Below are 15,732 nucleotides of genomic sequence, written 5' to 3'. Positions count from 1 at the left end.
GACATGGCTACATCATCTCTATACATACAGACATAGCTACATTATATCACTACATACAGACATGGCTACATCATCTCTATACATACAGACGTAGCTACATCATCTCTATACAGACAGGCATAGCTACATTATACCTCTACAGACAGACATAGCTAAATTATATCTCTGAAGAAAGGCCTAGCTACATTATATCTCTGAAGACAGACATAGCTACATGATCTCTCCACATACAGAAATAGCTACATTATCCCTCTACAGACATATATAGCTACAATATCTCTCTACAGACAGACAAAGCTACATTATCTCTCTAAAGACAGACATAGCTACATTATATCTCTATATAAACACATAGCTACATTATATCACTACATACAGACATGGCTACATCATCTCTATACAGACAGACATAGCTCCATTATCTCTATACATACAGACATCGCTACATCATCTCTATACATACAGACATAGCTACATCATCTCTATACATACAGACATAGCTACATCATCTCTATACATACAGACATAGCTACATTATCTCTATACATACAGACATAGCTACATTATCTCTATACATACAGACATAGCTACATCATCTCTATACATACAGACATAGCTACATCATCTCTATACAGACAATATATTCATCATCTCGCTACTAGACAGACATGGTTACATTATCTCTCTTACTGTGCCCTGTAGATTTACAGGTCAATTCCTCTCCTTCCATAACAGTCACCTTGTTGACTTGACGTAACCTCTGGGATGGAGATACAATAACCTCAGATGAGAGATGGAGGGAGGAAGGGATGGACGGGGAAGGGATGGACGGGGGAAGGGACGAAGGGAGGAAGGGACGGAGGGGGAAGGGACGGAGGGAGGAAGGGACGGAGGGAGGAAGGGACGGAGGGGGGAAGGGACGGAGGGGGAAGGGACGGAGGGGGAAGTGACGGAGGGGGAAGGGACAGAGGGGGGAAGTGACGGAGGGAGGAAGGGACGGAGGGGGAAGTGACGGAGGGGGGAAGGGACGGAGGGAGATAGGGACGGAGGGGGAAGTGACGGAGGGGGAAGCGACGGAGGGGGAAGGGACGGAGGGGGGAAGGGACGGAGGGGGGAAGTGACAGAGGGGGAAGGGACGGAGGGGGGAAGTGACGGAGGGGGAAGTGACGGAGGGGGGAGGTGACGGAGGGAGGAAGGGACGGAGGGGGAAGGGACGGAGGGGGAAGGGACGGAGGGGGAAGGGACGGAGGGGGGAAGGGACCGAGGGGGAAGAGACGGAGGGGGAAGGAACGGAGGGGGAAGGGACGGAGGGGGAACGGGACGGAGGGGGAAGGGACGGAGGGGGGAAGCACGGAGGGGGGGAAGGGACGGAGGGGGAAAAGCTTTCTGGAGAACTCCGACAGCTGCACAAGCGCACACACACACACACACACACACACACACACACACACACACACACACACACACACACACACACACACACACACACACGCCGCACACACACGCACACACACAGAGAGAGATAATTCCTCCTTGCATTGGGCTGGCCTTTCTCTGTCTACAGTCTGTTTGGCCCCATACTGTTCTATTCTACTGAGGACTGCTGCATGATGCAATGGCAAGAACAAAACAAAGGCTTTTAAGCGTGTGTGTGTGTGTGTGTGTGTGTGTGTGTGTGCCTGCGTGCGTGCGTGCGTGCGTGTGTGTGTGTGTGTGTGTGTTTGTGTGTGTGTGTGCTTGCAAGGGTGTGGATCATTCATAAAAAAGATCCTTCGCCATCAACATTTAAGCTGCATGTTGTTGTTTAAAAACCAAACTGAAGTAGCCATTAAAAAACATCTAGGAGAGGACCTTTGATTAAAGTGCAGAGTCAAAATATACGTCCCTCTTCATTCTAAATAGCCACTTAATCTGTATCGATTCTAAGTGAAGTTAGACAGATGGTACCAAGGGTACATCTTAAATAGCACCCTATTCTCTACATAGGCCCCATAGGGCTCTGGTGAAAAGTAGTACACTATATAGTAGGGAACAGGGTACCATTTGGGATGCAGAACCTCTGTCCACTGGCCTTAGAACTGCAGCGCAGGCTTTGAATTTATCCTCTGGCATTGCAAGTTGCTTTCATCACTCTACCCACACAGTGAACACTTAGTTTATATTTAAAACTCTACCCTCAAACACCCAGCAGCACATTTTTGTTGTTGTCATTATTTCATTATTCAATAGTGTTAGACAGGACTACCTGTATATATTTCATTATCCAATAGTGTTAGACAGGACTACCTGTATATATTTCATTATTCAATAGTGTTAGACAGGACTACCTGTATATATTTCATTATTCAATAGTGTTAGACAGGACTACCTGTATATATTTCATTATTCAATAGTGTTAGACAGGACTACCTGTATATATTTCATTATTCAATAGTGTTAGACAGGACTACCTGTATATATTTCATTATTCAATAGTGTTAGACAGGACTACCTGTATATATTTCATTATTCAATAGTGTTAGACAGGACTACCTGTATACATTTCATTATTCAATAGTGTTAGACAGGACTACCTGTATACATTTCATTATTCAATAGTGTTAGACAGGACTACCTGTATACATTTCATTATTCAATAGTGTTAGACAGGACTACCTGTATACATTTCATTATTCAATAGTGTTAGACAGGACTACCTGTATACATTTCATTATTCAATAGTGTTAGACAGGACTACCTGTATACATTTCATTATTCAATAGTGTTAGACAGGACTACCTGTATATATTTCATTATTCAATAGTGTTAGACAGGACTACCTGTATATATTTCATTATTCAATAGTGTTAGACAGGACTACCTGTATATATTTCATTATTCAATAGTGTTAGACAGGACTACCTGTATACATTTCATTATTCAATAGTGTTAGACAGGACTACCTGTATATATTTCATTATTCAATAGTGTTAGACAGGACTACCTGTATATATTTCATTATTCAATAGTGTTAGACAGGACTACCTGTATATATTTCATTATTCAATAGTGTTAGACAGGACTACCTGTATATATTTCATTATTCAATAGTGTTAGACAGGACTACCTGTATATATTTCATTATTCAATAGTGTTAGACAGGACTACCTGTATATATTTCATTATTCAATAGTGTCAGACAGGACTACCTGTATATATTTCATTATTCAATAGTGTTAGACAGGACTACCTGTATATATTTCATGATTCAATAGTGTTAGACAGGACTACCTGTATATATTTCATTATTCAATAGTGTTAGACAGGACTACCTGTATATATTTCATTATTCAATAGTGTCAGACAGGACTACCTGTATACATTTCATTATTTAATAGTGTTAGACAGGACTACCAGTATACATTTCATTATTCAATAGTGTTAGACAGGACTACCTGTATACATTTCATTATTCAATAGTGTTAGACAGGACTACCTGTATACATTTCATTATTCAATAGTGTTAGACAGGACTACCTGTATACATTTCATTATTCAATAGTGTTAGACAGGACTACCTGTATATATTTCATTATTCAATAGTGTTAGACAGGACTACCTGTATATATTTCATTATTCAATAGTGTTAGACAGGACTACCTGTATATATTTCATTATTCAATAGTGTTAGACAGGACTACCTGTATATATTTCATTATTCAATAGTGTTAGACAGGACTACCTGTATATATTTCATTATTCAATAGTGTTAGACAGGACTACCTGTATATATTTCATTATTCAATAGTGTTAGACAGGACTACCTGTATATATTTCATTATTCAATAGTGTTAGACAGGACTACCTGTATATATTTCATTATTCAATAGTGTTAGACAGGACTACCTGTATATATTTCATTATTCAATAGTGTCAGACAGGACTACCTGTATATATTTCATTATTCAATAGTGTTAGACAGGACTACCTGTATATATTTCATGATTCAATAGTGTTAGACAGGACTACCTGTATATATTTCATTATTCAAAAGTGTTAGACAGGACTACCTGTATATATTTCATTATCCAATAGTGTTAGACAGGACTACCTGTATATATTTCATTATTCAATAGTGTTAGACAGGACTACCTGTATATATTTCATTATTCAATAGTGTCAGACAGGACTACCTGTATACATTTCATTATTCAATAGTGTTAGACAGGACTACCAGTATACATTTCATTATTCAATAGTGTTAGACAGGACTACCTGTATATATTTCATTATTCAATAGTGTTAGACAGGACTACCTGTGTATCTTAGGTTTGCAGCAATGGAAGTTGGGACTCTAGGGGGCTTTACTTTGTCATTGAAGTACACCACTCTACGTCCAGAATATCAATGGGATCTCTCTCTCTCTCTCTCTCTCTCTCTCTCTCTCTCTCTGAAGTTAGACAGGACGCTCCGAGAGCCCGTCTTCTCCTTGGAGGTTATCTCTTTCTCACACCCATCCTGTCATTGCTTTTGTCAGGATCTCCCTTTATGCAAAAAGCCTGTAATCTCTGCTGTAGGAGGCTCCCCTTCCCTTACCCAGCGCCATACCCAAACACACATACTGACAAGAGCTGGGGGACTGGTGTTTTTTGATGCACAATGGATTGCAGTGGGCTACGGACTAACCTTGTGTAGTTCTTTGCGTTAGAAGTCTCTCTTTCCGGTCCAGGATACATCTCTCCTCCTTTCCTCCTTTCCTCCCTCTCTCTCCTCCCCCCCTCTACTCACCACCCTCACCAAGGCTCCACCCAATCTGCCCAGACTGGTTGAAAACGCGCTTTAGTAATGAAATGTCACTTCCTTATGTTCTAAAATACATTTTACCAAGACAAATATGATTATTCATATTCTGAATCATTTTGTGTTTTTTTTAAATCTAAAATACCAATAACTTTAGATCCATGATGCATCCATTAATCCGTTAAGTTAATTTCTTTGCCACATTTTTTTGCTGTTTTACTTTAGTGCCTTATTGAGGGACAGACTGGAGAGGAGAGGCTGGAGAGGGACAGAATGGAGAGGCTGGAGAGGGACAGAATGAAGAGGCTGGAGAGGGACAGAGTGGAGAGGCTGGAGAGGGACAGAATGAAGAGGCTGGAGAGGGACAGAATGGAGAGGCTGGAGAGGGACAGAATGGAGAGAAGAGGCTGGAGAGGGACAGAATGGAGAGGTGGAGAGGGACAGACTGGAGAGGCTGGAGAGGGACAGAATGAAGAGGCTGGAGAGGGACAGAATGGAGAAAAGAGGCTGGAGAGGGACAGAATGGAGAGGTGGAGAGGGACAGAATGGAGAGAAGAGGCTGGAGAGGGACAGAATGGAGAGGTGGAGAGGGACAGAATGGAGAGAAAAGGCTGGAGAGGGACAGAATGGAGGGGTGGAGAGGGACAGAATGGAGAGGCTGGAGAGGGACAGAATGGAGAGGTGGAGAGGGACAGAATGAAGAGGCTGGAGAGGGACAGAGTGGAGAGGCTGGAGAGGGACAGAATGGCGAGGAGAGGCTGGAGAGGGACAGAGTGGAGAGGAGAGACTGGAGAGGGACAGAATGGAGAGGAGAGGCTGGAGAAGGACAGAGTGGAGAGGCTGGAGAGGGACAGAATGGGGAGCAGAGGCTGGAGAGGGACAGAGTGGAGAAGCTGGAGAGGGACAGAGTGGAGAGGAGAGACTGGAGGGGGACAGAATGGAGAGGCTGGAGAGGGACAGAATGGGGAGCAGAGGCTGGAGAGGGACAGAGTGGAGAGGAGAGACTGGAGAGGGACAGAGTGGAGAGGAGAGGCTGGAGAGGGACAGAGTGGAGAGGAGAGGCTGGAGAGGGACAGAGTGGAGAGGAGAGGCTGGAGAGGGACAGAGTGGAGAGGAGAGGCTGGAGAGGGACAGAGTGGAGAGCAGAGACTGAGAAGGACAGAGTAGAGCAGAGGCTGGAGAGGCACATAACGAGGCTGGAGAGGGACAGAGTGGAGAGGAGAGGCTGGAGAGGGACAGAGTGGAGAGCAGAGGCTGGAGAGGGACAGAGTGGAGAGCAGAGGCTGGAGAGGGACAGAGCAGAGACTGAAGAGGGACAAAGTGGAGAGCAGAGGCTGGAGAGGGACAGAGTGGAGAGCAGAGGCTGAAGAGGGACAGAGTGGAGAGCAGAGGCTGAAGAGGGAGTGCCCAGACTGGGTAGGCAAGTCTGAATAAGAAGCACAGTCAGGAGAGAGGAGAGACTTGTCAACAGCCCAGAACCCTACAGCCGTCCACTGGGCTCACAATTCTGTTTCTCCCTCTCTCCCCTGCCAGCTGTCCCATTTGATGATATGAGGAGAGCAGAGGAGGAGAGATCAGGGATATCTGGATACACTAACTGTGTACAAAATTGGGAAATTATTTTCTAATTGGGAAATTATTTTCTAAATATGGAGACAGTCTGCAGGGCTACATGTACTGTGAATGTAGTTTACTAGCGGGAGAGAGAACGTTTTTGATGATTTTAGATGTTAGCTATCATCTTGGGGCTGATGAACACATTCGTGGGAAATAATTCACCCTACGTTTTGCTGCACCCTTTCCTTCCAGATAGCAAGACAGCTATTGGGGATTTTAAGCTGTGACTGACAGTAGGAGCCTCTTGAATATATTTTTTAAACAATTGACGGTGATAGCTTGTCAAAATCAGGCAGGAGTGAGTTCCAGATCATAGGTCCTCTGAAGGGGATTCTTTATTGAGAATTGTCTGTTCTTGAATGTGGGTGACGTAGCTGTTTCTTTGCTGAGTAATTACGGAATTCATATGTGGTGGTGAAATTGTTTTTTGACGAAAGATCATTATTTAAAGAGCCGTTAACAAATTGAGCAACTTGAAGTTATTTACATAGATAAATGTTCAGGAGTCCTAATTGTTTGAAAAGTGATGCTGAATGCACTCTGCAGCCATGCAGATGATATTATTTTTACAGAGCGTTTCTGCAGGCGATATATTGATAGTTATTTGGTATGGTGTGTGCTGGCCCCTGTTACAGTAACTGATGAATGGGAAGATCATCGTGTGATAGAGACTAAGAGCAGTGCCTCTGTTTAGGAGCCATCTCATTTTTGACATGTATCCCCCGTATTTCTTTGCCATTTTAGAAGTTATTTTCTTCATGTGTGGTTTCCATGACAATTTATCATCAATCAAAACACCAAGAAAGTGTGTTGTACAGGCTTTATCAACTGGTATATTATTAATATGGACCCCTATTGGATTCTCTGTTCTCTGAAAGTCACATATTGCTTTCTATCTTTTAGTGGGAGTGAAAAACTTTCCAAACACACGGCATTATGAAGTTGTGCTGTGCTCGCCAGCCTCACTGTACCTTTCTATAAAAAGAAGCCAGGTGAATTCATCAAATATAAAAGCTGGGGTGTCAGAGGACGATGACATAATTCATTCTGTTTGAAATGTTGTTCCAGCTGGGATCTACCATATGGGATTAATTAGACCCAAAATGTGATTCCCCAAAAACACACACGCACACACACACACACACGCACGCACACATGTACTTATGCATAAAACAAATTACAATGAAAGAAAAGCTTTTTGTAAAGTTAGTGTGGGAGAGGTGGAAAAATGATTGTCATCGATCAATAATGACAAACCTCCTGGCATTGACAAATTAGATGGAAAGCTACTGAGGATGGTAGCTGACTCTATAGACACTCCTATCTGTCATATCTTTAATCTGAGCCCAGAGGAACGTCTTTGTCCTCAGGCCTGGAGGGAAGCCAAAGTCATTCCACTACCCAAGAATGGCAAAGCAGCCTTTACTGGTTCTAACAGCAGACCTATCAGCTTGCTGCCAGCTCTTAGTAAACTGTTGGGAAAAAATTGTGTTTGACCAAATGCAATGCTATATCTCTGTAAACATATTAACAACAGCATGCATGCATAGAGAAGGGCACTCAACATGTACTGCACTGACATATATTAATAATAACAAGATTGTGAGAGCTGTACTGTTAGATTTCAGTGCAGCTGTTGATATTGCTGACAATAACCCATTGTTGAGAAAACTTGTGCTATGGCTTTTCAACCTCTGCCATTTCTTGGAATCACAGCTACAGTGTATCTCTCAAATATAACTCAGAGGGTGTACTTTAATGGAAGCTTCTCTAATGTCAAACATGTAAAGTGTGGTGTACCACAGGGCAGCTCTCTAGGCCCTCTACTCTTTTCCATGTTTTACCAAAAATCTGCCACTGGCATTAAACAAAACATGTGTGTCCATCTAAGTCACTGAAATCCTTAACAAAGAGTTGCATCCCATTTTGGAATGGGTGGCCAGTAATAAACTGGTCCTGAACAGCTCTAAAACTAAGAGCATTGTATTTGGTACAAATCATTCCCTAAGTTCTAGACATCAGCTGAATCTGGTAATGAATGGTGTGGCTGTTGAAGAAGTTGAGGAGACTAAATTACTTGGTTTTACCTTAGATTGTGAACTGTCATGGTCAAAACGTATAGATTCAATGGTTGTAAAGATGGGGAGAGGTCTGTCCGTAACAAAGAGATGCTCTGCTTTTTTGACACCAAAAAGCAAGTCCTGAAGGCTCTAGTTTTGGCTTATCTTGATTACTGTCCAGTCATATGGTCATGAGCTGCAAAGAAAGACCTAGTTAAGCTGCATCTGGCCCAGAACAGAGCAGCACGTCTTGCTCTTCATTGTAATCAGAGGGCTAATATTAATACTATGCATGCAAGTCTCTCTTGGCTGAGAGTTGAGGAGAGACTGACTTTGTCACTTCTTGTTTTTATAAGAAACATTAATGTGTTGGAAATTTCTAATTGTTTACTTAGTCACTGACACACACACTTACCCCACCAGACATGCCACCAGGGGTCTTTTCACAGTCCCCAGGTCCAGGACAAAGTCAAGGAAACATACAGTATTATACAGAGTCATGAGTGCATGGAACTCCCTTCCATCTAATATACATATATACATGCAGCGAAAGTGAACAGTAAAACCTGGTTTCAAAAACCAATAAAGCAACACCTCACGGCACAACGCCTCTCCCCCATGTGACCTACTGGTTGTGTGTATGTACTGACATGTGACCTACTGGTTGTGTGTATGTACTGACATGTGACCTACTGGTTGTGTGTATGTACTGACATGTGTCCTACTGGTTGTGTGTATGAACTGACATGTGACCTACTGGTTGTATGTATGAACTGACATGTGACCTACTGGTTGTGTGTATGTACTGACATGTGACCTACTGGTTGTGTGTATGTACTGACATGTGACCTACTGGTTGTGTGTATGTACTGACATGTGACCTACTGGTTGTGTGTATGTACTGACATGTGACCTACTGGTTGTGTGTATGTACTGACATGTGACCTACTGGTTGTGTGTATGTACTGACATGTGACCTACTTGTTGTGTGTATGAACTGACATGTGACCTACTGGTTGTGTGTATGAATTGACATGCGACCTACTTGGTGTGTGTATGAACTGACATGTGACCTACTGGTTGTGTGTATGAATTGACATGTGACCTACTTGGTGTGTGTATGAACTGACATGTGACCTACTGGTTGTGTGTATGAATTGACATGTGACCTACTTGGTGTATGTATGAACTGACATGTGACCTACTTGGTGTGTGTATGAACTGACATGTGACCTACTGGTTGTGTGTATGTACTGACATGTGACCTACTTGGTGTGTGTATGTACTGACATGTGACCTACTGGTTGTGTGTATGTACTGACATGCGACCTACTTGGTGTGTGTATGAACTGACATGTGACCTACTTGTTGTGTGTATGAACTGACATGTGACCTACTTGGTGTATGTAAGAACTGACATGTGACCTACTGGTTGTGTGTATGTACTGACATGTGACCTACTTGGTGTGTGTATGTACTGACATGTGACCTACTGGTTGTGTGTATGTACTGACATGTGACCTACTGGTTGTGTGTATGAACTGACGTGTGTGGAACTGATAGATGTACACACACTCTAAATGTATGTAATTTTTTTAAGTATTTTGTTTGTAATGTCTTTTTCGTTATGTGTCGGACCTCTTCCCAATAAATCAAAATCGAATCAAAAATCACACACACACACACACACACACACACACACACACACACACACACACACACACACACACACACACACACACACACACACACACACACACACACACACACACACACACAGAACTTGAGCCCATTAATCTGTGTTTTTTCTCTCCAGTTTTAATTAAAGTCCAGTGGAACAACGCGACACACCTCATTTCTACTCTGAAGGCTCTGGCTGGAACTAGGACACTCATTATATGGAATACGTGAAATCTGTCTTCAACTCTCCAACCAGGCGTCAGTAAGTGTGTGTGTGTGTCTTCTACAGTATTCATTATCTATGTTAGTCCCTGGCTGTGTCCACTGTTCTGCATATCAAATTACCTAGACATTACATACACATTCGCTAATTGCCACTTTTCATAATAAGATATAAGGTTTTAGTACTCTCTCTCTCTCTCTCTCTCTCTCTCTCTCTCTCTCTCTCTCTCTCTCTTGCCATCTCATTGTCTAAACAGTACTTCAGCTTTGAAACTACATCATAACATATTCTCAGCAACATTTAATATGTTATACTTTAAATAGAGATTGTAAATACCAAATGATTATAAAGAATAATTATCTATTATCACAACAGTGTGTTACAGTACATTCTAATGTACCTCCTCCACAATTTAGTTGCTACTTCTTGCAAGATGTCCATACTGTTTCAATTCACTTGCTCTAGTACCCGCTGTTTGCACTAGCTGTATATTCCAGTATCACAGTGATGTGTTACAGTACATTGTAATCAAACTCCTCCACTCTGGCACAACGGGCTGTGTTGTATTGTATGTACGCTGATAAGAGGATGGGTGAACTCTCGGATGAGAATTTGGTTAATCATTTATAACTTAATTGGCTCGTCGGTCCCCCTCTGCCAGAGGACATATGGCTTCCTTCCATCTCCTCTGCTCCCATTGGCCTGGAGATCCTTTATTCATCAGCTCCAATTTACCATGCAGCAGCAGCCAGCTAATTAGGTTTGGTGAACTGACCCCTCTGAGTTACTGAAGGGCTGATGTGGACTCTCTGATTAGAACTCTGTTTCATCACCTTAAAGAGTGTGTGTGTGTGTGTGTGTGTGTGTGTGTGTGTGTGTGTGTGTGTGTGTGTGTGTGTGTGTGTGTGTGTGTGTGTGTGTGTGTGTGTGTGTGTGTGTGTGTGTGTGTGTGTGTGTGTGTGTGTGTGTTAGACACGTCATTAGCAATCAGACATTCTGCTGATCAGACTAACTGTCTCAAAGTTGGACAAGACCAGCATAACCAAATTGCCACTCCATAAAATCCCCATTCATGTGTCATCACGTGTAAAGAAGCACTTTACACGCTCCTCCGCACCACGACAGTTCTTATTACATGTTCTGTGGTCTTGATTGAAATACGGGATGGCTTTTGTCAGAGGTACAGTGTTGACGGTAGTAAATGAAAGTGTACAGCTGTACTGAAGAGGTTTCAGGGACTTGGTTTCAGTTAAGAACAAATTCTTATTTACAATGACAGCCTAGGAACAGTGGGCTAACTGCCTTGTTTAGGGGCAGAAGGACTGATTTTTACCTTGTCAGCTCGGGGATTCAATCCAGTAGCATTTTTGGTTACTGGCCCAACGCTCTAACCACTAGGCTACCTGCCACCCAATGATATCAGACCAAAACACTCTCTTTTTACAATGTATTCTGCCACAGTACTTGCCGATTGTACTAAAACTAGCCGACCAGCCAGTTGTACCGAGTTACCAGCAGTAAGTGCCGAAGGTCAAATCCTAACTTTCACTTAAGTCATGCATTGATGTCAATGGGAGAATAAGTGAAAATGTGACTTTAAGTGGACGATAGGATTGGCCCCTGAATGACCAGTTGAGCTAGATGATCAACCCGGTGTACCAACTAGCTGATAGACCTGTTGTTAGCAACAGCATTCCGGTGTTCCGTTACTCACCCTAAAGAACTCTTTGGTGGAACCAGCATCCAGAGTTCCGTAGGCGATCTCAGTCTGTTTAGCCAGGTCCTCAGCACTCTCTATGGGGGACACCATCCTCTCCACTGTGAGGAAAGCAGCCAGGTTGGCCGTATAGGAGGAGATGATGATGAGAGTGAAAAACCACCACACGCCCCCTACTATTCTCCCTGATAGGGACCTGAGAGAGAGAGAGAGAGAGAGAGAGAGAGAGAGAGAGAGAGAGGTAGAGCGAGAGAGAGAGAGAGAGAGAGAGGTAGAGCGAGAGAGAGAGGTAGAGCGAGAGAGAGAGGTAGAGCGAGTGAGAGAGGTAGAGAGAGAGGGAGAGAGAGAGGTAGAGAGAGGTAGAGCGGTAAAGAGAGAGGGAGAGAGAGAGGTAGAGAGAGGTAGAGTGGTAGAGAGAGGGAGAGAGAGAGGTAGAGAGAGGTAGAGCGGTAGAGAGAGAGGGAGAGAGAGAGGTAGAGAGAGAGAGGTAGAGAGAGAGAGAGAGAGAGGTAGAGAGAGAGGTAGAGAGAGAGGTAGAGAGAGAGAGGTAGAGAGAGAGGTAGAGAGAGAGAGAGAGGTAGAGAGAGAGAGAGATGGAGGGAGGGAGGGAGAGAGAGAAAGATTTAACATTTTGTACATATTCATTGCTTATTTCACTTTTGTTCATTATCTACTTCACTTGCTTTGGCAATGTTAACATATGTTTCCATTGCCAATAAAGCCCTTTAATTTGACATTTGAATTGAATTGAGAGAGAGGTAGAGAGCGAGAGAGAGAGGTAGAGAGAGAGGTAGAGAGAGAGAGGTAGAGAGAGAGAGAGAGAGAGGGGGAGAGAGAGAGGGGGGAGAGAGAGCAGATGAGAGATATAGAGGGAGAGAGCAATAGAAAGAGAGAGAAAAAGGGGAGTAAAAGAGAGGTGGAGAGATACCGAGAGAGAGAGAGAGAGAGAGAGAGAGAGAGAGAGAGAGAAAGGGAGAAAGGGAGGAAGAAGGAGAGAGAGGCAGGAAGAGAGAGTGAGATAGATAAACAGAGAGAGAGAAGGAAACAGAGAGCGGAGAAGAGAGGGAGCATTAACAAAACATTATAGAGATATGCCATTAGCAGAGCTTGTAAACCCACTGCAGGTGGTGGACCACAGCTCCCTGGAACATCGTCCTTTAAGCCCATAAAAACCTTGGTTAGCCTGGCTATAAAAACCTAAAGCTGAGTCAGTATATTCCAATACAATATTAAACTGTGAAACTACCCTGGAGTCCAGGAATATATCATACAACAAGGTGCTGGTCTCTAGATTTACAGTTTGTGCTACTGCACCAATGCACCTAGCCTGTTACAGTATGACTGACACAGCTCACTGGAACCTAGTCTTTTACAGTGGCCTGTTACAGTATGACTGACACAGCTCACTGGAACCTAGTCTTTTAAAGTATGACTGTTACAGTATGACTGACACAGCTCACTGGGACCTAGTCTTTTACAGTGGCCTGTTACAGTATGACTGACACAGCTCATTGGAACCTAGTCTTTTACAGTGGCCTGTTACAGTATGACTGACACAGCTCACTGGAACCTAGTCTTTTACAGTGGCCTGTTACAGTATGACTGACACAGCTCACTGGAACCTAGTCTTTTAAAGTATGACTGTTACAGTATGACTGACACAGCTCACTGGGACCTAGTCTTTTACAGTGGCCTGTTACAGTATGACTGACACAGCTCACTGGAACCTAGTCTTTTACAGTAGACTGTTACAGTATGACTGACACAGCTCACTGGAACCTAGTCTTTTACAGTGGCCTGTTACAGTATGACTGACACAGCTCACTGGAACCTAGTCTTTTACAGTGGCCTGTTACAGTATGACTGACCAGCTCACTGGAACCTAGTCTTTTACAGTGGCCTGTTACAGTATGACTGACACAGCTCACTGGAACCTAGTATTTTACAGTATGACTGTTACAGTATGACTGACACAGCTCACTGGAACCTAGTCTTTTACAGTGGCCTGTTACAGTATGACTGACCAGCTCACTGGAACCTAGTCTTTTACAGTGGCCTGTTACAGTATGACTGACACAGCTTACTGGAACCTAGTCTTTTACAGTATGACTGTTACAGTATGACTGACACAGCTCACTAGTCTCTGACCCTATACACAGTATATCCAACTTCAGTACATCAGTATATCCAACAGTACATCAGTATATCCAACAGTACATCAGTATATCCAACAGTACATCCAACTTCAACTGAGAAACTCGGGGGAATACGTGACAAGGTCTTTTAAATATAGATGTTTTATTGATGTCATGTCATCCAGCAGACTCATCACCAGCAGTGTTTTCTGGGATCAGAAAGTGTAATGCCAACCTAACCAGGCCTATAGCATGAGGTCATGTGATCATATAGACCCAAAGCCATATCACAGAAGTATTGATCATGTAGGCCATGGACATTATATTATCATTTCAAACACAACTGAGCCTAATAACCGTAATACATCTGTAATAAGTGCGCTGTCGGATAGTGAAGTGCTGAAGCGAAGAACGTAGTGTGGCAGAGAAAACTCATTGTTTTAGGATGCTTGAACAACCCTCTGACTGATTGACCATAAATATCTATCTGACTGCTCAGTAGTAATGTTGAATAACATCACTAAACTCTATTGAGAGGAGAGACTTCATAATGGGTATGATGTACAGCGCGGGAATAAAATACAACTGGCACACAGACACGTTTCCATTTGAGTCATTAAGCAGACACTCTTATGCAGAGTGATGTGCCGTGTCGTACCGCGTGTCGTACCGCGTGTCGTGCCGCGTGTCGTACCGGGTGTCGTGCCGCGTGTCGTGCCGGGTGTCGTGCCGGGTGTCGTGCCGGGTGTCGTGCCGCGTGTCGTGCCGGGTGTCGTACCGCGTGTCGTACCGCGTGTCGTGCCGCGTGTCGTGCCGCGTGTCGCACGCGTGTCGCGCGGGTGTCGTCCGCGTGTCGTGCCGCGTGTCGTGCCGGGTGTCGTCCGGGTGTCGTGCCGCGTGTCGCGCGTGTCGCGTCGCGTGTCGTGCCGCGCGTCGCACCGGCGTGCCGTGCCGCGTGTCGTGCCGCGTGTCGCATCGGGTGTCGTGCCAGGTGTCGTACCGCGTGTCGTGCCGCGTGTCGTACCGGGTGTCGTGCCGAATGTCGTACCGCGTGTCGTGCCAGGTGTCGTACCGCGTGTCGTGCCAGGTGTCGTACCGCGTGTCGTGCCGCGTGTCGTGCCAGGTGTCGTGCCGCGTGTCGTGCCAGGTGTCGTGCCGCGTGTCGTGCCGCGTGTCGTGCCGCGTGTCGTGCCGCGTCTCGTGCCAGGTGTCGTACCGTGTGTCGTACCGGGTGTCGTGCCAGGTGTCGTGCGGCGTGTCGTGCCAGGTATCGTACCGCGTGTCGTGCCAGGTGTCGTAGCGCGTGTCGTGCCGCGTGTCGTGCCAGGTGACGTCCCGCATGTCGTGCCGCGTGTCGTGCCAGGTGACGTGCCGCGTGTCGTGCCAGGTATCGTGCCGCGTGTCGTGCCGCGTGTCGTACCGGGTGTCGTGCCAGGTGACGTGCCGCGTGTCGTGCCGGGTGTCGTGCCAGGTGTCGTACCGCGTGTCGTGCCAGGTGTCGTACCGCGTGTCGTGCCGCGT

At 44.6% G+C, this 15,732-nt stretch overlaps 1 protein-coding gene across 4 annotated transcripts in view; it reads right to left on the bottom strand.

Moving 5' to 3' along the window:
* LOC106604216 (glutamate receptor 3) overlaps positions 1-15,732 on the bottom strand; it is a 300,167-nt gene that overhangs the window by 61,332 nt on the left and 223,103 nt on the right. For all 4 annotated transcript variants that reach the window (XR_006769822.1, XR_006769823.1, XM_045717884.1 and 1 more), the window contains exon 12: positions 12,074-12,272. Coding sequence is in view for 2 of the 4 variants with exons in the window: in XM_045717884.1 (XP_045573840.1) it covers positions 12,074-12,272 (199 nt within the window). In the remaining 2 variants the exon portion in view is untranslated. The remainder of the gene's footprint in view (positions 1-12,073; positions 12,273-15,732) is intronic.

The sequence above is a fragment of the Salmo salar genome, chromosome ssa05 (assembly GCF_905237065.1).
Source record: "Salmo salar chromosome ssa05, Ssal_v3.1, whole genome shotgun sequence".
NCBI classification, from domain to species: domain Eukaryota; kingdom Metazoa; phylum Chordata; class Actinopteri; order Salmoniformes; family Salmonidae; genus Salmo; species Salmo salar.
This window is presented reverse-complemented; position numbering and strand designations above follow the sequence as displayed.